Source organism: Vanessa atalanta, chromosome 3, assembly GCF_905147765.1.
Source record: "Vanessa atalanta chromosome 3, ilVanAtal1.2, whole genome shotgun sequence".
NCBI lineage: Eukaryota > Metazoa > Arthropoda > Insecta > Lepidoptera > Nymphalidae > Vanessa > Vanessa atalanta.
The window spans coordinates 9,731,148-9,753,046 of NC_061873.1; the positions used below are offsets into that span (position 1 = coordinate 9,731,148).

General features: G+C 33.1%; 4 protein-coding genes across 4 annotated transcripts; 2 read left to right on the forward strand and 2 right to left on the reverse strand.

Annotated features, from left to right (window-relative positions):
* Positions 1–2,079: 2,079 nt before the first annotated feature.
* On the reverse strand, positions 2,080–10,274 carry LOC125076855 (polycomb protein Asx). The gene is made up of 7 exons (XM_047688572.1): positions 7,984–10,274; positions 7,830–7,898; positions 7,631–7,704; positions 7,126–7,553; positions 6,546–6,762; positions 6,252–6,362; positions 2,080–5,988 (listed from the first exon to the last, which is right to left on the reverse strand). The coding sequence occupies exons 1-7, from the start codon at positions 10,013–10,015 to the stop codon at positions 5,842–5,844; spliced, it is 3,078 nt and encodes a 1,025-aa protein (XP_047544528.1). The 5' UTR covers positions 10,016–10,274; the 3' UTR covers positions 2,080–5,841.
* A 1,065-nt stretch (positions 10,275–11,339) lies between these two features.
* LOC125076856 (ATP-dependent RNA helicase dbp2-like) lies at positions 11,340–16,749 on the forward strand. The gene is made up of 7 exons (XM_047688573.1): positions 11,340–11,536; positions 11,631–12,752; positions 12,841–12,902; positions 14,026–14,085; positions 14,174–14,407; positions 14,487–15,948; positions 16,172–16,749. Exons 1-6 carry the CDS (start codon positions 11,523–11,525, stop codon positions 15,935–15,937), a joined length of 2,943 nt encoding a protein of 980 aa, XP_047544529.1. The 5' UTR covers positions 11,340–11,522; the 3' UTR covers positions 15,938–15,948; positions 16,172–16,749.
* Positions 16,750–16,961: 212 nt separating this feature from the next.
* Positions 16,962–21,888, forward strand: LOC125076860 (tubulin polyglutamylase complex subunit 2). The gene is made up of 5 exons (XM_047688577.1): positions 16,962–17,069; positions 20,029–20,196; positions 20,493–20,671; positions 20,953–21,126; positions 21,665–21,888. Exons 1-5 carry the CDS (start codon positions 16,994–16,996, stop codon positions 21,824–21,826), a joined length of 759 nt encoding a protein of 252 aa, XP_047544533.1. The 5' UTR covers positions 16,962–16,993; the 3' UTR covers positions 21,827–21,888.
* LOC125076859 (tRNA-dihydrouridine(47) synthase [NAD(P)(+)]-like) lies at positions 17,071–19,174 on the reverse strand. Its single transcript, XM_047688576.1, has one exon. It carries the CDS (start codon positions 18,905–18,907, stop codon positions 17,120–17,122), a length of 1,788 nt encoding a protein of 595 aa, XP_047544532.1. The 5' UTR covers positions 18,908–19,174; the 3' UTR covers positions 17,071–17,119.
* Positions 21,889–21,899: the final 11 nt, after the last annotated feature.

The following is a 21,899-nucleotide window of genomic DNA, read 5'->3' on the forward strand; positions in this document are numbered from 1 at the left end:
CTATACTTGCGCCAATTTGGAGGGGTTTTAAGCTGTTAATTTTTACTTCGACCCTAGTAGCTAGAGACTTTTTCATTTTTAACTGGTGACCTCATATGAGATGGTTCTTGATACCTCTACTTCCATATGTAACTCATCTAGAAAGGAATTGCTGCCAATTTATGGGCACTTTAAAGTATTATCCTTATTATGTAATTAGTATTTACTTTTTGTTTAAAATTGTCTGCTATATGCAAAAATATGACCAATTATCGACATACTTATTAGGGCCAAATAATTGGACAATCAATTTTTTCATCTTTTTTATAAGGGGGTTTAAGTAAAAAGGTAGAATAATATAAACAAATTTAGGAAAATGCGGAGCATTTTATTTCGATTTTCAAATCATATATAAAGAATTATGTGGCGGAATGGTTGTTGTCATTTCGTTCGACATCATATTCTCTTATGAAACAATCTGTTCAGTTTTGTTTTATTGTCAAATAGGTGAAATAGGCAAAACAATAATTAACTGGGTAGTAACAACTAGGTTGGTTACTCCATATATTATAATATAAACTCAGAAATTGCACATCTATTTCTAGATATTGGATAGTAGATCGTATATGAGCAAAAGATTACAGTGTTTTTGTGCCCTTGCGTTCAAGTACACTGGTCAACAAAATTGTATTTTTTTATCACATGAAAACTTATATCAAAATTAGAATATACTAGGGCCACCAAACAATAATATATCAATAAAAAAAATGTACACATCAGGTTTTCTTGTGACATCAAAACTAAATTTTCTTAAAAAGTACAAAAATCAGCCTCACTTACAGAATTATTTCCTAATATCGAATAAATACTTATGATTTTCTTGAATATTTGGCATGTGGTAGATCCCATTTAAGTCTCCAACAATAGTCTGCTAGTATTCCTGGACTCCATTCCCCTCGACAGCGCTTCTCCATTAAGGAAATGTCCTGATGGAACTTCTCACCTTGTTCGTCACTAAGAGCACCCAAATTTGCCGGAAAAAAATCCAGATAATAGTCCAGCATATGTATTTTAAGTAATTGCTTGGCTTAAAAGTTTGAATTATGAAGACACTGAATTATTACTTTATCATCTTTTGTAGATTGAATTGGATATCTATTCAGTTAGCCATTTACAAATGAACATTTAACGCGAAATTTACATACGTACTCATACACATACACACACACACACAACACACACGCGCGCTTTACTACCATTAACTATTTTCATTAGTATTTTTGTAATTCTTAGCTTGTTTTATCTTATAACTTTGAATTAAAGTATGAGTGTGTTAAGGAAGAACGACTTCTTCTGGCACGGGAGCTCATGGCACTCAAAAGAAGAAGTCAACCTTTGTGATGTTACTGTACTGTATTGGTTATTGATGAAATAAACATTATTATTATTATTTAAACAAAAAAACGTTTAATATGTCAGAAATGAATATGTAGCTGTCACAAGTAAACTGGATGTGATAGAAACAAAACTGTTATATATTTTTAATGAGGGTACACCACACACTAAACAAAAATCATCATCATCAAAGTCCGTTTGATAAAAACAGCGTTTACCAGTGTTATCAAAGCTCCATATAAAATGCAAATCAAATCAATAAATCTACTATAAGGAGATGATTTTAACTGATTTATTTATGGTTTTATCTACCGTTTAGAGTTCCAATTATGGAATGTAAAATTTCGTACAGAAATTGGTGCAGTAAAACTAGTCAGTTTTGGGAGTTTTCAGGTATCCCTAGAACCAGTAGGTAAATTTCTGTCTGTCTTTGTTCATATAAATCGGAGTACTAGTCTTTGCCTTTAGTCTTTATAATACTAAGTGAATGCTACTAGTGAGCGAATGGTCATTCTATTTTTATCATAACACGAAACTTTATTAAGGAACTTGGATAGGATTGGATTAAGATTGCACAAAAAAAAAATTCACGAATTCAACCCTAACCCTTATTAGACTTTTCCTTGGTTTACTTTAAAATATTTTTATATTTTATCGTCTTATATTCAATAATTCGTTAGAAAAATCAATAACATAATTCGAATAAGAACATAGTTTTATTAGAGAAAATGTTCATATACTTAAATAACTATCTACCAATAAATAACAATAATGTGAAAATTATTTAATTTGTAATCAATCGTACATAAAACCTTCTTAGCATCAGTCACCAAATAAAAACAAGTCTGCTGGGCAACTGGCTGGATCGTTAGTGTTTACAAGCAATCTTCAAATTCTAAAGATACATTATTATGTTGATAAAAAATGACCCGTTACGGGTTACTGATAAGGTTAAATTTGAAACAAAACTATTTTACTGCAGTAACATAGAATTGAACACTATTTAACGAATTGCAAATGCCTTAAAAATAAACCAAACCTGATTTGTATCAGATATAATTAAGTGTTCTTACATTTATATTTCTTTTGTATTATACCTTTATCTTCCTTCTAACGCTCTCTTTTGTTTGCCAAATAGGAGGTACAGAACAGAATTTTATGAATTTAAAGATTAAAAAAGATCAAACCACTCTTATTTTCCATTACCATCGACATTATTTAAAAAAAAATACAATTTGTCAATATATAAAAATGACAACGGAATAAATTAACAGGACAGAGAAGCCGAAGATTAAAACTTCATAACAAAATTAACCTAATTCTAAAGCTTAACAAGATTATTCGTCAGCAAAAAAAATCAAGTGCAAATTAATGTTTACAAATTCGCAATAATTTTTAATTTATATAAACTCGGCTCATAAAATAAATCCTGTCTGTAATTACTATACTTTTTATAAGCCGCTTCTATTTAATATTTATGCTTGTAATTATTTTAGAAGTTCAGCAAGCCATACTTAACAAATATTAGAAAAAAAATCGATATTTTTATAACAATTGTGATTCTTCACTGTTTTATTTAATATTGCTAAATTATTTATTTCCAGTTGCCTTTTAGATTGACTTCCAATGTTATTTATTATGTATTAACATACTTTAAATACTTAAAATAATAACAGTCCTTAATAATGTCATCTAAGTATAAGTACCTAGATATTATTACATATTATCTAAATATTGTGATTGAGAGTGAGCAATATTTTCTTATAATAAAGTTATTGTGTCACAATTTAGTATTGACAAAAACAAAAATTGTTTATTTTATATTTTATGAGGCGACAAATAACTAAGTTGTTGTTACTTAATTTGCAAAGTAAGACATCACAAGTGAATAAACATACAGTGATAGAAAATAATCACAAAATAATTTATAAATAATTGTACATGATTTTGTACACAACAAAGTACTACAGTTTGTAAAATTAACAAGAAAATAAATTACGTAACTTGATTTTAAGAATACAATTAATCAATAAGTTTAATATTACTTTGGTGACATAGTTACCTCCTGTGTTATTCACAGTAGAGGGCTATTACACAATTTAATATTTACTTTTAAATTGAAAAATATCAATTTTCTAATTTATTATACTTCTAACACAAGCTGTGTTTAAATTTAATATGATGCATTAATCGATCTCATGCATATTAAACAAATTCTGAAGAAAACAAAGATGTCCAAAATAATTGATTAAATAAAATATAAGCAAGACTTCAAATCAATGATATAGTAAATAATGCTATAAAATGTAATATATACTTTTACATTGATTTTATATTGATTTCAATGTATGTATGTAATTAATAAATTGAAGACCAAAGAGTTCATAACTGCTAATTGAATGAAAAAAACGGGTACCAAAATATAATTAAATATTTTATGTGTATCCATTAAATAATTTATACAGTCATTTTTATGACACATTTAATAGATATTTAAATGAATCAAAATGTTATCATTCATACAAAAATCATGAATTGTTTTAAAAATTTAGTGACATAGCTGTCCATTTTGTTTTCATATCTTCATTAGTATTTTTTTTTAATTATAACACCTGATGTCACCAAGTATTAATCACCAAGTATTCTCAAGGAAATAAATATCTGTACATAATCTTAACAATAAACTAAAGCTAAAGCAATACTAATTACTAATTATTTTTAACATGTAGTACTAAAACCAAACTAACCAAAAAGTACACTTAGAAAAGCAAAATATGGCTTATAATATAACAACAAAATATTGTGATGGCATGCCTTAAATAATTGTAATATTGGCAAAGACAAAATTAATAGAGAAACAATTACATTTTCAGAAAATCATAAAATCAAACATATATAAGTGGTTTATTATATTTGTATTCAGTTAAACTAGGTAATTATAATTACTTTTTATGCAACTATTAATAAGGCATTTGTAAAAATAGTCTTGTTTTATACTTTGAATTATTATGAATGAAATTATTTTGATAAGTTTAATCAATCTGTTTGAAAATTGAGTTTAGAATTTTAGAACTCATAATCAATTGAAATAATTATACAGTTCTTATAACAGACTTTTAAATGCATTTGTAATAAGAATTTATATGTTAAGTATGATAGTTATAAATAGTAATTAAAACATATGTTTTGTACAGAACTTTATCACAACAATGAAATAAGTCCATCACTGATATTTTTACTCTTAAGTTCTCAACTCAACTCACATTAAGGTTACAATATTAATTTTCCTTGTTTATTTTAAGGCAAATTTGTAAAACTTATATTTTATGCTGAATATGCAAGAAGAGAAATTTAAAGAGAGTATATTTAGTTAATAACTATTCAAATAAATTCAATGGAATCTGTCTTGAAGGATTTAGTTAACTTTTCTGACAATAAAACCATGTTCTTTACTGTAATTAAGTTATTAGCTGCGAGTATAGTTTGAAAATGTAACTTCAAGCAGACTGTTACATGTTTTAACCTTAAGTGTACACACCAAATAAAATAATAGTATTTACTAATTTATATATTTTCTTGCTTTGCTTGACCAAGTGAGGATATTGAGCAGTTATTACCTCGTATGAGATTTTTTTAATAAAACTATTATCGTTTTTAAAGATGACAGATAACCAATGAAGTTAAAACTATAAAAAAAAAGTATCCCAGTGATTTTATAATGACACTTGAAGTATGTATAATGATTTACAATGCTTAAGATATCTTCCAATTTAAATTATTCACTTCTTTACAACAATACTTTGGAAGAAAATGACACAGCAAAGTATTATAATAATTTTATAGATTTCAGCCTTGGAATCCTCACTTCAGCTTTAGCGCTGTATATAATTGTATATAAGTTAAAAGATAAGAACATATACTATTATATATCAAATTTAATATTTAGTACAGAATAAACTTGTGCTTGCATTTATATAGAGTTCATTACATAACATTAACTCTTTACTTTAATAAATTGTGATATATGTTATTTTAACAAGTTATGATATTGCTAAAATGGAGGTACAAATAATTTCTAAAGTTATAAATGTATCCTGTATAAATATATTTTCTATAATTACTTATGATTTTAATACTTTTGACCAAATGGAGCACATTCCAAGCCCGACATAATTATATATACAACATTACAATTTAATATTAAGAGTCTTAGAGACGATAGTGTTAATGATTTGAAAATTCACAGTCAAAGTTTTGATTGAATAAAAAAAAATGAAACTTCACACTTCTAACAGATAGCACCACCATTTCTACAACCACATTCCACTGTTTACACTGTCACATATGTGTTAATTTGATCAGTCAGATAAGTCACTAGGTCACTGCTTGGATCCTTTCATGTGTATGCTTGGAATATAAAGTTGTATTTGGTATGGCAAGATTGAGAGGATATGAGCCTGTATAGTGTCAGCGTATGAGACAAGTGAGACAGAGCTCAGCGGATCCGATGCAGTCGTCGTGGCAAAAGGCACCGCATTTCTTGCACAGAATCATAGCACGCAGGTTACAAACACATGCGTCATCTGCGCCCACACTTCGACAACGAGTAACATTCTATAAAAAAAAGTTAAAATTATTTTCTTACGAATAAAATGTCCATTATTATATTAATTTCAATGACTACTAATAACCATAAAGGAAACCCAATCGCTGCACCAACAATATTATAGATATCAAATTAAAATATTTTTTATTCAAGTATGCTCATAAAAGTACTTTTAAAATGTTATGTTACAGCATAGAATGTAAAGTATATATTAATAACGAAACATTTTGATAGCTGTAAAATGAAAACAAAAAAGGTATTAGATACATACTACATTAGAATTCTGATTTGAAGGTGGAGCACTTGATGCTCTAGGAGCAACATTTGGTGTTCTCTGAACAAGGATGTATTGCCCCATGTTATTTGACCGATTCTCATTCATCTGGAATTTAAAAAAGTAAATATGCTTATCATAGATTTAAACTTTAATAGAAGAGAACGAATATAAAAGAATTGATGGTTGATTTAGTGCTTCAAATTATTTTACTGCATATGATATTTTAATCCAGTGAACTTTATGTAACCATTTGTTATGTTTTAATAATTGATATTGCAACACACATACCTCAGTATGAGGTATGATAGATGCGGGTATCTGTCTGACCAACACTGGTGGCGGAGGCCGCGGTGGTCGCGTGGGTCGTGTGAGCAGTGCAGGCGGTGGCCGCAGCTGGCCGCGTAACGCGTCACGATTTGGACTGTTTTGAATTACGGCTTGACAGATCTGATAACTACGCTCCAGGTTCACAGCACCAGGGGGTACTTTGTTAGAGCTGCGACTCCTGAAGAAAACGGCCCCAACCATTAAATATATTTTTTCCAAAGATTGTTTAAACATTCTCATAAATTAATAGCAATAACTAGCATATAAAATTTCTTAATACCGTCTCAACCAACCTCGGGGGTAAGATGTTATGTCCCTTATGCCTGTTGTTACCGACTCACTCACTTTTCAAACTGGAACACGACAATACTATGCATTGCTGCTTGGCAGTGCCATGTTTAGTAGGTAGTACCTACCCAGATGGGCCAAATCCCTACCACTGAGTAAATCAATGAATCATATATTTATGTACATATATCAAAATTATTGACATTATCTATAATAACTTAATTGCTATTAATAAAAATGATATTTAATGTACCTGTTTGATTCCTTTCCCGACTTAGATTTTTTGCCAGGGATCCTAACACTTTGTGTTACCGTAGTTGAGTTAATTGATTGATTTGTAACTGAAGTGCTGGAAACCATACTAGCTGTTGGTTCACACTCCTGTTTAACTAAAACATCTTTCATTGAGTGGCAACTCTCAGATGAATTTGATGATTCCATATTATAATTTGTATCACGATCTGTCTTGTACATGCAATTTTCATCATTAACATTAACATCTTCCATGCTAGTTTTAGAGTCTTCACTCACATACTTTGTATTATCCATATTTATGTTTGCAAAATTTTGTATACTGATAACATTTTCATTTTGCACCCAATCACTCTCACTTTTCCATGACACTGCAGAGTTTTTAGGTTTGGCTGGATCTTGTAAGTGATCGTCTGGGTATGAAACCACCTAAGGGTAATTTTAAAGATTTATATGTATGACAAGTCAAGAAAAAACCAAGTAATGTGTTACAAACTCATACTTACTGATGTATTTGTAACTTCCATCATTGGAATTGAAGGATTTTGTGGCATTGGCATTGTTACAACTGCTGTTACATCTGTAATATTTATAATTATAGTTTAGGTGCACTTACCATTCCAAGTTTTTATTATTCCAATTTTTATAATGTCAATTTTTTTGTTTGAATACCCTCACAAGTAATGAAATGTAAGAATTACTTACTTGTTTCACTCATATATGATGTAAGTTCCATCAGATTGGTTTGGGGTGCATACTTGACATCTTCGTTTTCTATAAAGTCAATAAATTCTATATAGTAATGTAAAATATATTTACATGTTACAATATATTTTGTCTGCTATCATATTATACTTACGAGATGTTAATATTGGTAATCCACTAGTTTCTAGTATAAATGATTCAGCATCTTTGAAATGTTCATCATAATAATTAGGTACAATACCGTCTGTTTCTTTGACTTTGTGGTCATTTTTGTCAGTATTGTTGTCATCGCTTTTACTTGTAGAGTGTTCAATTGGTTGCTCTGCTGAATAATCTAAATCCTCAATTACTTCCATTTTTTCATATGACACATCTTTAGAAACAAGTGTTGGTGATTTGTTATTCTGTAGTGAATCTGTACTGTAGGCATCTATCACGGTTTCCCGGAACCCAGGTACATACTCATCCTGGCTGTCATGAGTTGGAGATTCCTTAACATTTTCTTTATCAATAGGTGTAATTTCGTGGGATTCTGTTTCAGTATTTTCATATTCATTTGGAATATTGTCAGAAGATTCATTTACAAGAGACACATTATTTAAATGGTTTTCTATCTTCAGGCTAGAAATAGATGATACACTATGTTCATCATACTCATAAACAGAAGCAGTGGCCTTACTGTCCTCACTATTGGTGTCACCTTGATCCTGACCAGAATAAAGATTAAGGTCCTCATTCTGACACATTTGTTCATTATTATAGTTAGTTTCAACATCAGACCCATTGTTACTCTCTGGATCTTCAGTCTTCATAGTCATATAGCTTGTATTATCAACAGCGTAATCATCCTCATATCTAATTCTTTTTGAAAATTGATAATCATTTATGTCATTACTCAATCTTTTGGTTGCCTCTGGCATGTTGTTTACAAAGTCTGTTGTTTTGTCTTCATCACAATCTTTAGATGCACTGGATTCTTCAATTTTAACAACACACATGTCCAAATCTTGTTTAATTTCATTTCCAGAGTCATTATCTGCTAATAGCAGGGGATCAACTGGTGTTGTTGATACTGATTCTTCTATCCTAGTTATGGAAGATGAATCGGAGAAACTAAAGTCCATCTGACATTCCACATACCCTTGACTCTTAACATGTTTAAGTGGCAGCAAACCTGGTACAGGTGCAGATGATTTATTGCTTACTAAAATAGACTCATCTTCAGCTTCTTCAGCCTCTTTGGCTGAGGACCTGGTTACTGCACCAACTGAACGCAATCTTTTACTAGAACTTGAGGATTTGCTTTTTTTAATCTTTGGAACAGTACTGCTGCTAGTTATTGAAGCAGTTGGTCTAAGTTTTATAGTTGTTTTCAATGAAGGTCTCTCTGAATTTAAATTCATTGATGATTTCTCTCTTTGTGATTTTTCTCCCCAAAATGGCTCAAAATGTTTTAACTTCCATGGGTCAATCTTACTCTTTTCTTTTTCTGCTTCACTCTTCATCTTTTGTTGATTTTCTGGTGTAAATTCACCTCCAGAAAGAGATTCTTGCCACTCCAAGCATGCACGAGCAAAAAATTCATTATTAAGACTAGATGAACTTAAGCGGCCTGAAGTGCTTGGTCTATCTACATTAGGTAGTAATTGTCCCAACTTATACTGATACAAAGGAGGAAGTAACGAAAATGTATGTTTATTTAAAAGAGCTCTTATATTTGTGTTAACTAATATGGAATCTGGAGTTTCTAAGTCTATGCAGCCTTCTCTTGTCTGTTGTAGTTGGGCTGCTGTTGATAGCTTTTTGCTGCTGCGCTTTCTTGGTTTTATACAAAATCCTGGAATACTAGCTAAAACTTCCCGCATAGTCGAAGGTCTACTACTAGAAGAGGAACTTGTGTCTGCACAAGACGTTGCTGCGGTCCATTCTCGATTTTCTGGTGGTGGAGGAGGTGGTAATGGTTTGACTATTATTCTTGGCAAAGGTCTAGAATGATTTGAGCTCTTTTTTCTACGCTTTGATTGTTTTCGTGAGGAGTGTTTACTAGATTTTTCACCGTCTTGAGGAATGCGAATTACCGTATACTGTTCGTTGTTGTTGCATGCCAAGTATTTACTCTCAGACGAGTTATCTGAATATTCAACCTCATTAGTAACAGGTTCCATTGGTGATACGTCCAACTCCATTGTTAACAACGTGCTTAGTTTTAATAGTCTTGTAATAGTATTTTACAGTGAAGGAGTACTTAATGCCGCAGCCAATCACTACTTCAACCCATTGTGTATTTCTTCACATACTATGCATATATGAAATATTTCATGTGGAATACTACAAACGAACAACATTTAATCATCACTTATTTGAAATAATTCAAGGTTAAACAACATAGTATTCATTCCTTTTCACAACAGAAGAGCGAAAATCAAAATGTCACAACAACGCAGAAAATGGATTCCGCTAACATACGTTCCGTTTTAAGTTACTTAGATAATAATATGGTTCACATTTCATAGACTATTTTAAATATTTTCATTTTATTTTATTTTACAGTAACTGGTACGAAGATTAAATTAAAAAATGGGTAAATAACTAAAACCATATACATTAAAATCATCACAAGCGTGTTAAATAAAATAATAAATTTATTTATAAAAAATATTAAACATTGTTGTACATACTATTATGTAATTTTGCTAAGAGGTAAAAAAAAACTATAGAAAGAGAAAATAAAAACTGTTGCTGAAATGAAAGGTTTTCAAGCTAAATAGATTTTTTTCTAGTTTTACCCTGGTATTTGATTTTGACCACAAAGACAAATTGAAATAACAAAACATTTGAAATATGTAGGTAAGTACGTATATTTAAAATAAAACCATTTAAAAAAAAAACTATTTTAATATATTAATCATTTTTAGTAACAGTTAGGTATTATAGTTTAAATATACCTGGTCCCAAATAAAGTTGAGTTCATACTACTTCCATTTTTTATATTTTACTTATTGTAGCCTATGATGTGACGTTCCCTAAAATATGTCAATATCTAATTACTTTTAGTATATTCAGGGTCGTCTTAGTTTTTTTCTTGATTCCCTTAACTTACATACTTTTCTCGCATCCTTAAGGTAAGAGTAGAAGAGAAAAAGGGCAACACCTTTGGGGGCCTTCACTCTTACCTTACAGGGCTTCCAAATTCCTCGGTGTGTTACACTGACGGTAAATATCGTCACCAAAATGATAACATTAATTGTTTTAATTTGTAAAGGAGCTAACAGCTAATAGATCAACAAGCGAATGAAAAATGGGCCCTATGTTATTTAATTTTAAATTAATCGTTAATACAACTTATTGTTTTTGAACTTTAAGCCCAAAGACATAATAATATTCTCGAAGGGCATAGACACCGAATGATGGATAAAAGGAAAAATATTATGTTAATTGTCTACTGTCTAGTTTAGAAGTCTATGATTAATGCTTAAATTCTCTTTGGCTAACCAAAGATAATTTAGCCAGCCAAAGTTTGGCTTTATGTTACAGCCGCCATTTTGATCTTTTCATGTGGTTAATTTTTAGTGAGACGCGTTTTTTGTGTAATATTTTGAATGTAAAGTATTTTTCATACTTAATAATATAAATTTTGTTAACAAGTGTTAATATAGTACTTGGTAATCATATAAAGCCTTATTGTTCACAAATATGGGACGTGGAAGGTAATTATAATATTCGTTAAATTAATTTGCAATCAAAATCGAGGCATCATCGACAGTTTTATTGATTTATTATTTTCTTGTTCTTAAAATGCAGAGACCGCAGTCGGGATAGGCGTCGCAGTCGAAGTAGGAGTAGAAGCAGAAGCCGAAGTCGTAGTCCACGCTACGGTCTCGGATCAGGTGGTGGCGGCGGCGGTGGTGGATATGGCGGAGGAGGCCGAAGAAGCAATCCGGGAGCAAATCTTCGTAAACCCAAGTGGGATTTAAGTAGGCTAAAGCCATTTAAAAAGGATTTTTATATACCACACAGTGAAGTAGAAAATAGACCCGAGTCTGAGGTGGAAGCTTGGAGAAGTGAAAATGAAATAACTTTGAAAGGCCGTAACATACCTAAACCAACCCTAACTTTTGATGAAGCTGGTTTCCCTGATTACGTTATGGATGAAATTGATAAAATGGGATTTTCCAAACCAACCCCAATTCAGGCCCAAGGTTGGCCAATTGCTTTAAGTGGCTATGATATGGTTGGCATTGCTTCAACAGGTTCAGGGAAAACACTCTCATACATTTTGCCAGCTATTGTTCATATAAATAATCAACCAAAATCAAGCAGAGGAGATGGGCCTATGGCCTTAGTGTTGGCTCCAACAAGAGAACTTGCCCAACAGATTCAAGAAGTTTGTGATAAATTTGCAAATACATCGAAAATTCACAATACCTGTTTGTTTGGAGGTGCTCCAAAAGGACCTCAAGCAAGGGACTTGGATGCTGGGGTGGAAATTGTAATTGCCACACCTGGACGTTTGTTAGATTTTTTGGAAAGTGGACGAACTAATCTAAAGAGATGCACTTATTTAGTCTTAGATGAAGCTGACAGAATGTTGGATATGGGTTTTGAACCTCAAATCAGAAAAATAATAGAACAAATAAGACCTGACCGGCAGACACTTATGTGGTCTGCAACTTGGCCCAGGGAAGTTCAAAGTTTGGCTGCAGAATTTTTAAAAGATTACTTACAAATTAATGTTGGGTCATTGCAACTGGCTGCAAACCATAATATCTTACAAATTATTGACGTCTGTATGGAATATGAAAAGGAAACTAAATTGAGCACTTTACTAAAAGAAATAATGGCAGAGAAAGAAAATAAAACAATCATTTTCATTGAAACAAAACGACGAGTAGATGACATTACAAGGAAAATGAAAAGAGATGGGTATGTGTTTACAAAGTACCTCTTTACCATGTTTATAAACTTAACAATTTTATAATTTCGAGTAATGCGCAATCATCACAATTTGCAGGTGGCCTGCTGTTTGTATCCATGGAGACAAATCACAGAATGAACGTGACTGGGTATTACAAGGTAAGAAAGGGCTGGGTAATGTTGTTTTTGGAATATGTTTTATTATCTTTTGTTTTATTTGATATTCTATAAACATTTGTATCATATTATTAAAAAACAGATATCCTTATCCCTTCAAGTAAAAAATGATTATCCTAAAAAGTGGCGACTGTAAAAAATGACGAACATCGAAACGAGTCGAGAAGCGGTGTCGGACTGAAGTAGCACGCGAGTCCGGGTGTGGCAATCCTGCCACGCGTCACTTGACGCGTGTCGCGTATAAACGGTATCTGAACACATGTCTGCATGTGCAGGCTGAGGCGAGCTGCGGCCGGGCGGCGAGGGCGGCGGCCCGCGGGCGATGTCGCCGCTAAGCGCCCGGCGGCCGCACTGCTCCGCCCCTATTGACGGGGCTAAGCCCTAAGCACTCAGAGTTGCCACCGCGGCTAGTCTGCGCCGCTTCTCGCGCGTGCGGCGCGGCGGGGTTGGCGGTCGGCCTCGCCGGGGGGCCCGAGGCGCGGGGTGGCCCGCCGCCGCTCCGAGTCGGCGCTCGAGGCTCCCCGTGCGCTCGCCGTTCACGTCTCGCTTTGCGCCTCTTGCGCTCTCGGACGCCCTTATTAGTCCTAATTGACATTTCGAATGAACTGTACACCATCACTTTTCGATGGAATCGTTAAAAGTAGTAAGTTTCGAACATATTGCGACCTATACACCGTCCGAGATGTTTTTTGGCTGCAGTCGGTCGATTGATATATTTATTGCATTCATTATAGGTTGTAATTTATATTGATTTTTATAATATTTATTATATTATACATATGCTGAAAATATTTAAATATTGTTTTGTTATCATGTTTAATGTCAGTCAATTATTTTTAAAATAATGAAAAAATATGTGACTGTCAAATTAAGTATGAGAATTTTTTAAATAATATATATTCTTCTAATCAAGATTATCATTATAAATTATATATTATCATTTTCATTAACTTTATGCTGATCAAGCCTTTGAACTGCTTATGAACTGATCAAACTACAAGTACCATTATATTTTATTAAATTATAGAGAAATCCTTCTAAATTGTCTAATATAAATTGTTCAATATTTTGCTTAAAGATATACTTACGATATATATTATTTCAGATTTTCGCAGTGGGAAAGCGCCTATTCTTGTAGCAACAGATGTTGCTGCAAGAGGATTAGGTATGTCAACAGTTTTGCTTTGTTTAACTAGCCTTTTTTGGTGGTTAATTTTTTGCATATAATAATTTTTTTTTAAATCCTATTTCAGATGTTGATGATGTCAAGTTTGTAATAAATTTTGATTACCCTAGTAACTCTGAAGATTATGTTCACCGAATTGGTAGAACAGGTAGAACTAATAAAACTGGAACTGCATATACATTTTTTACACCATCCAATGCTGCTAAGGCTGCAGATCTTGTGTCGGTGTTAAAAGAAGCCAAGCAAGTAGTTAATCCTAAGCTGCAAGAGCTAGCCGAACGAGGCGGTGGTGGTGGCCGAAGTAAGTACAGAAACAGAGACTCGAAAGTGAACAATTTTCAAATTATATATATATATTAATTTTATCATTATCCACTTAGGACACCGTGGTCGCGGTGGCAGATACAGAAGAGGACGTCGATCCAGATCTCGATCCCGCTCTCGCGATCGACGTCGGCGGTCACGTACGCGTTCACGATCCCGAGATCGCCGTCGGCGCAGACACAGCTCGTCCAGATCATCACGCAGCCGGTCATCGAGATCTTCGAGAAGTCACTCGCGCTCACGTTCCCGTTCACGTAGCCGATCTCGCTCAGGCAAGTGCAGCCCACTGAAGGATGGTTCTAATATTGGGCCCCAGCCTGCGACTCAGGCTCTGCTACCGACGCCCAAACCACTTTTGCCCACACCCATCGGTCCCCAACTACCTTCCTCACATTTTGATAGACCTAACGGCAAAGCTTCCTCAACACCTCCCATTCGAAATAATGAAACACGATCTAATGATACAGACTTTTCTCCTAATAATAATATAAATAATAATGTTAATAATCACATAAACCATGATACCAATTTACAGCAACAACAGCAACAGCAGGCAAACTCAATTCCACCTTTAATGGCTATAAATCCTCAAATGAATATGTGTGTTCCTCCTCCAATGAATGGTCAAGGTTTTATGATGCCTCAATACTTTCCCAGTGATCAATATGGAATGATGATGCCAACTTTTCCTCCTAATGCCATGCTCAATACAACTGGCTGGGGAGCACCACCTCCACCCCCTCCTCCTCCTCCTCCTACAGAAACAAGTGGTGGGCCACAAAACAATTATGACTATGGACAAAGTGGCTCGGGGCAAAGTCGCCTTCCAGAGTCGGATTCCAGAAAACGAGGAAGTCGTTCTGGTGGCCTCGGAACTTCGAGCTCGTTTGGCTTGGGCTCCGGCGGCCTGGGTTCCGAAGGAGGCTTCGGATCGTCCAGCGGTGGCCTGGGCTCGGCTGACAACTATGGCGGTGGTCTCGGGTCAGGCGGCCTAGGCTCTGGTGGCGGCCTTGGCTCTGATGAGAGCCAAAGCGGCTCGCGGTCACGGGGCAATCGTGACCGACGTCGGCGAGGAAGAGGACGAGACCATGATGACTATAACTCGGATAGTCCGAGTGGTGGTCTCGGGTCTTACGGCTCGGGCGGCCTCGAAGGCGGCCTGGGTCAGGCAACTGGCGGATTAGCTACTGGCGGTCTTGGCGTACCCCATGGGAGCCTCTTGCCGCGCATGCTTCCGCAGAACGTTGGTGACTTCGGGGGACAACAAAGCGCAAACTTTACAGCTTTCGGTTCTTATGGGTCTAAAAATAATAAAAGAAATCAACCTGAAAATGACGGTAGTAATTATGATAGTAGCAATATGAATGGTGTTGACTATTACGGCCAAAATATGGGACCTGGCCGACCTTTCACATCTGGTATGGATCCAGCTTTGTCTAATGGTGCGCTGGCTAATGGCTCCATGGGGTACAGAAATGACCGCCAGGGCAATCGCCAACGACGGTGAATAAGATCGAGGTTTGTTACATTCAAACCAATGCAAGCTCGTCTCCCTAACAATACCAGTTTTGAGATGCCATCCATAAAATGTCAATATTTTAAGATTTTAATATTATTTTTAACTTTTAATATGGTTATGGTTGGTGTTTCAAAAACACTATTATTTCTATTAATAAATAATTTACTTTTGTATTCACAAAGAAAGAGTTCAATATTTTTATATTTGTTTTCTTTTTTACAGAGAACGGCTATAATGGTGACTCTCGTCGACGAAGGCGGCGTTAAAACTGAATAAATTCGGCACTAACAGAACAACTAAAATAAATTAAGGAATTGCTATTTTCATTCCATATGTATTTGACAGTACTGATTTGGTTTTAATGTTGAGAAAACGTAATACATTTTATAAATAATTAAATTTTCAGTGATTGCTTAAAGTAGTATTAAGAATACATTGGTACATTTAAGTTTTATATTAAAAAACTATGTCAGTAAAATGTGAACATGTTTTAGTGTCTATTAACATATACCATACATAATTAAGAATAAATAATAATAAAATAACAGTATGATTAAAATCGATTTTATTATATATTCGCAATGCCTTTTTATAATAGATGCTAAAAAATTACTTAAGTAATATAACTATAAGGCAGTAGTATGCTTTATTTATTAAGATCTGTACATTTTGTATTGTTAAAAATGAAACCAAAAGCTATTCTGAGAGGTTTTTTGTAATTGCACTTCATAATTAATTTCCTAGACACTGGTATATTGTGCAAGAAATACTGCAAAGTAAGCTCTTTCTGTAAAAAAGATATTCTCATTGAAATGTATTTAATAACAATCATTGTGTTAATTTGACTGTAAGTCTGAATTAGTGTATATTTTACTTGAGTAGTAGTGTATTTTATTAATGAAAATAAAATTCCTTTACATACAAAATGAGTTTCATTTAAATAAAAACCTTGGATTAATTCAACATAATGGCAACAATGATTGTATCCTAGACAACTATTGACATCAATAAAGTACAATAATTTATATCACCAAAAAAGTTGTAATGAGTTTTTGTGTTGATTTAGTGTCTGAAGATTCCTTTTACGAAAATATAACGTTGGGGATAACCAAAGTCTTAGGTAATAAAAGTAATTTTTAATTCAAATAACAACAAAATATAATTTACCAATCATTGATAAGAATTAGCTTTGTGTTTAGGCAAAAATTGAAATCCATCAGGAACTGGACCTAATAACATTTCACTAATCTTTACCCAGTCAGCACAGTTTCCAGATGCCATTAAAGTTTCTAAATCATTGCGACCAAAGTACAATGGAGGCCTTTCATTAATTTTTTGGGGAGGTCTTTCTAGCAATCCAACAGGTATATAGCGATATAAAAATGAAAGCCACTCAAGTAGAAAGCGTCTTGTATTTTCTACACCTTGTGTGTCTGAACCCCAATGCTCTAAACCAAAATTAGTGAATTTTTTGATTATATCAAATCTTTCATTACTGCTAATGTCCCACAATTTCTGTTCCTTTATTTCTGTAAATATCCATGGCTTTATTAATGCACCTCTCCCAATCATGACACCTTGAACTGTTGGAGCTACTTCTCTTCTGTATACATAGTCTTCATAACTTAGAATATCACCATTACCAAAAACAGGACAAGGCGAAACTATTTTAGCACAAGATTCTATGTAATCCCAATCAGCTAATTTTGTATATCTTGCTTCTCTAGACCGGCCATGTAGTGTTATTAGAGAAGCACCCCAATTTACTACTTTTGGAATAATATTATGTGCTATTTTTTTATCTTGGTATATACCAGTCCGCATTTTTACAGTAAATGGTATATTTAATAGACTCGAAGCACTTCTAACTGATGCCTCTAAAGCAGGCATTCTGTGCATCATCCCACTGCCTCCACCTTTCTTATAAATTAAATCTATTGGACATCCAAGATTGAGGTCAATAAAATCTAATTCTGTATTTTCTTGCAACAATTGAGCTACTTTTGCAATTCCATAAGCATTGTTACCACATATTTGAGCTCCAAATATATCTTCTGATTCATGTCTTTTAACCAGTGCCCATTCTTGTTTTAGACCTTTTAATAAAGATTCACATAATGCCATTTCACCACATGTGATATCAGCTCCGAATTGTTTGCAAATTCTTCTAAATGGTAAATTACCTACAGTAGTTAGAGGACTGAGAAATAATTTATTTTGCCAATCAATTTTCTTTTTTTCTCTTGGCAATAACTTAATCAAATCATCATCAATAACTGCCCCACTTTGGCTAATGATTTCATCATTCTCTATTGTTGAATTATTAGTGTCACTTTCAATGTCTTTTTTGTCAGATTTATTCTTGGTATCCAGAGATTTAACCAATTTTTCAGCTAAAGAAAAGTCATATTTTCTTTTTTGTAAACTTATTTGTAGTGATTGTTGTAAGGTATTTTTAACATCTTCTTTCCAAGTGCTTATTTTAGTTTCATCAATAATGTTAAATCCATCTTTTGTTGTATGCCCAGAACCAAATCGACATGTAATTCCTCTAGGGCACCTGCCTCGAATGTTAAATAAATGACAAACATCACCTAAATCTTGTTGCTTTGAGTTTAAGTACTCAATGGGATTATGAATGTATTTGCACTTTGTAAACTGACATGGCTTAATCTCATCTTTGGAAATATTATTTATGATGGTTGGGCATGGTTTATTTTGTTTATCATCTTGAAATGTTTTTGGTCTTGCTTTGTTTTGGCCTCGTCTTTTAACCTTACATTTATCACTGGACGCATCCCCATTTTCATCACCTCGGAGCTTTTTAGATTCAATATCGTCATCTTCACTTAATTTACGCTTATTAATTATTTCAGTTTTTTCTATTTTATTTTTATCTTGCTTCTGAATTATGAATTCTTTTTTTATATCACAAACGCCAGCATTAGGATTTGTCATTATTTATTATATTATTTAAAATATTTAAGTTTTTTTAACGATTGTCAAAATCTGTACAAATGAAATATGAACGTAGAGGTTATGTTATTACCATTCATAAATAATCTCATAAAATTATAGTTAATATAATACTGCTGACTAATGTTATAAACAAATCGGATATTTAATGTACATTGCAATCGCCCACTGAATATTTTATATAAACATAATTGCCCATGTGTTGTACCACGGTCTACGACTTGTCAAAGTTGATAACAAAACTGACTTCAAAAGTCAAACTGTCAACTTGTCAAGTGGCAAATATAATTTTATGGACATAAACATAATTTCGATTTTAGAAATCGACCGATTTAAGTGACCTTATTTCATTAATTAAAATTAACATTTTAATTAATATACAGTTTGGATTAGTTGATTTCAAAATAATTTCCAATTGTTTGGAATTACTTATTTTAATTGTATTTTAGTATCCAAGTCATTTTATTAAATTTGGTCTAATAATCTATATATATACAACTAAACTTTACGCTGTAAGCAGTATTCTCGCAAAGAGAAAAAATATATACAACCATTGCCTCACTCAAAGTCATACTATAAAATAGTTACATATCTACTCTAAAAGAAACCTTATTAATATGCCGGAATTGAATTTTTGACTACATTGGCGTAGATAGTATTATATGTAAAAAGTTAATAGTTTTTTTCTTTTTGCTAAACAAAGTCTCCCTTAATTTGCTTGTCAGTTCTCCTTGATTTAGACGGTAACCTATTATCCTACCCTGAGTTGCCGGTATCTCCAGCTCCACTTTACACTTATTGTCCACTATGTGCCTTGAGGGCGTTCTTTGACCTTATTTTTATCCTTTAATGCCAAAGCCACACTTAACGATATACTTCATTTTGTTGGATAACAACACATCAGACCTATCCAGAACCGATCACACCCATCGAATGTGATGTTTGTAGCCCAGTCATCACATTCGACTTTAAAGAATCTTGTCAACAATAGTTGCGACCTTGTGCTCCTCTGATAAACTTTGTCAATATTTAATTATAATGTAGTATATAATATGGTATACACAAGTAGAAAAGGTTATATTTAATACAAAACATTATTTTAGAGTCCGATTCAAGAATATCTAATGTTGTCGTTGAACGTCGCCCACCATGCGACCGTGTGGCGCTTTCAAATTGGGAACAGAGGCATTCTGCTGCATTACCAGAAGATTTGCGTAATTTTTATGCTTCGACAGATGGCTTTGAATTATCTTGGCGCTATAAATACTCAGGAAAGCAACTTTTTGATATTTTATTTTATTTATAATGTACACGGACAAAGACATGTAATTATTAAATTGGTCATTTCTGCCTCTTGGTCTTGATTTCAGTGTAAAAAAATTTAAAGAGTACATTGTACACTACCTCCTTCACCATCCAAATGATAACACCTCAAAAACAAATCAACCAACATACCAGGCGTTATTGCTTGGAAGTATTTTTAGTTGTATAAGCTAGTAGTAGATAGTTAAGATGACAAAACCGAGATTGTTATTATTTTATTTAAAATGTTGAATATTCATTGCAGCGGATGAAATTTTGTCTGTTGGATCTATACGAGTAAACGCTTTAAATGATTTGTGTTTGACTTCTGCACTTAAAGATCTATTAGATTTTTCACTTACACGTGCAAATAGTGGTCCTCGTCCGGTACTGAATACTAAAAGTAAGGTCTTCGAACTGGACAACTGCAGAAATATAGGAAAGGTAAAATAGTATTGAATATTTTTTGTTTATTTATTGAAATAGATTTGATTTGAAGTATAATTTGAATGTTTAAATTATCTCCATTATGAACCTCCTGTTCATATGTTACAAATTGATTTATATATCACAGCACTAAGCGGTCGTGTCATCGTATCTATATTCGCTCGTCATCAAATCATTATAATATGTAGATTCATACTGATTACAACAGTAATATAAAATATATATATATATTATATTGGTGTACACTAAAGTATTTTCAGAAGACATATAACTTTCAGGTGTGCTTGATATATACCGGTGGATGTTGGTCTATATGGCTTGCAACAAGAGAGGGGTCATGGGGTTGGTTAGCGCATTCGTTTACCCACTATTTTAGAATGGCTCTCGTTCATCTCGGTCTTCCAGGTTGGCAGGCGGCCTTTGCTAATTTGCCACTAATACCATGGGCGGAGGTAATGTATGATTTTAAAAGGGTCCGTTATTTAAATTAGTTTCAAACCCAAGCAGTACCAAAAGTTCATTTCAGGTTTCAAATGATTTGACAAAAATGCTACATTAAACACTCAACAACTGTGTTTAGCTTAATTTCTTAGCCAAATTTAAATAATTTAATTATACTATTAATAACCGTTTCCATTTCCTATTGATGTTTTTTATAGCGGTTTTGATATTCCTGGTCTTGTTTTAATATTAAAGCGATATTTGAGCCGAAAGGGCCTAGAAGTAAGTACATCTGAATTTAACTTTGGGTTCAAGCTCGGCAAAGCACCACTGAATTTTTATGTGCTTAATTTATGTTTATAATTCATCTCGGACTTAACCTTACCTTTTCTACAAGCGCAGAGGAGGCAATAGCACATCAGTTTTACTTTACTTTCCTTTAAAGATACACCATAAAGTATTATTACTGATTTGAATGGAACTGAATATGAAGACCAAATCAATTTGTTCTTTTTATATTGATTACCCAAAATAATAAAATGATTACAGCAATTATTTCTTCTGTTGGCGCCGCATCTTTTGGAGAAAACAGAAAATGAACAAAATGTAATCTCTACCAGCAATGAGACTGGTCTTAACCACATCGACCCAACCATTTTTAAGACTTCAGTGCGTCATCACAAGAACACTTCACGTCCATCACACCCATAGTCTTCAAAATTTTCATGATTTGGCATATATTCAATAAAAATTGATAATTGCAGTTTCAAGAATATGATGTTTT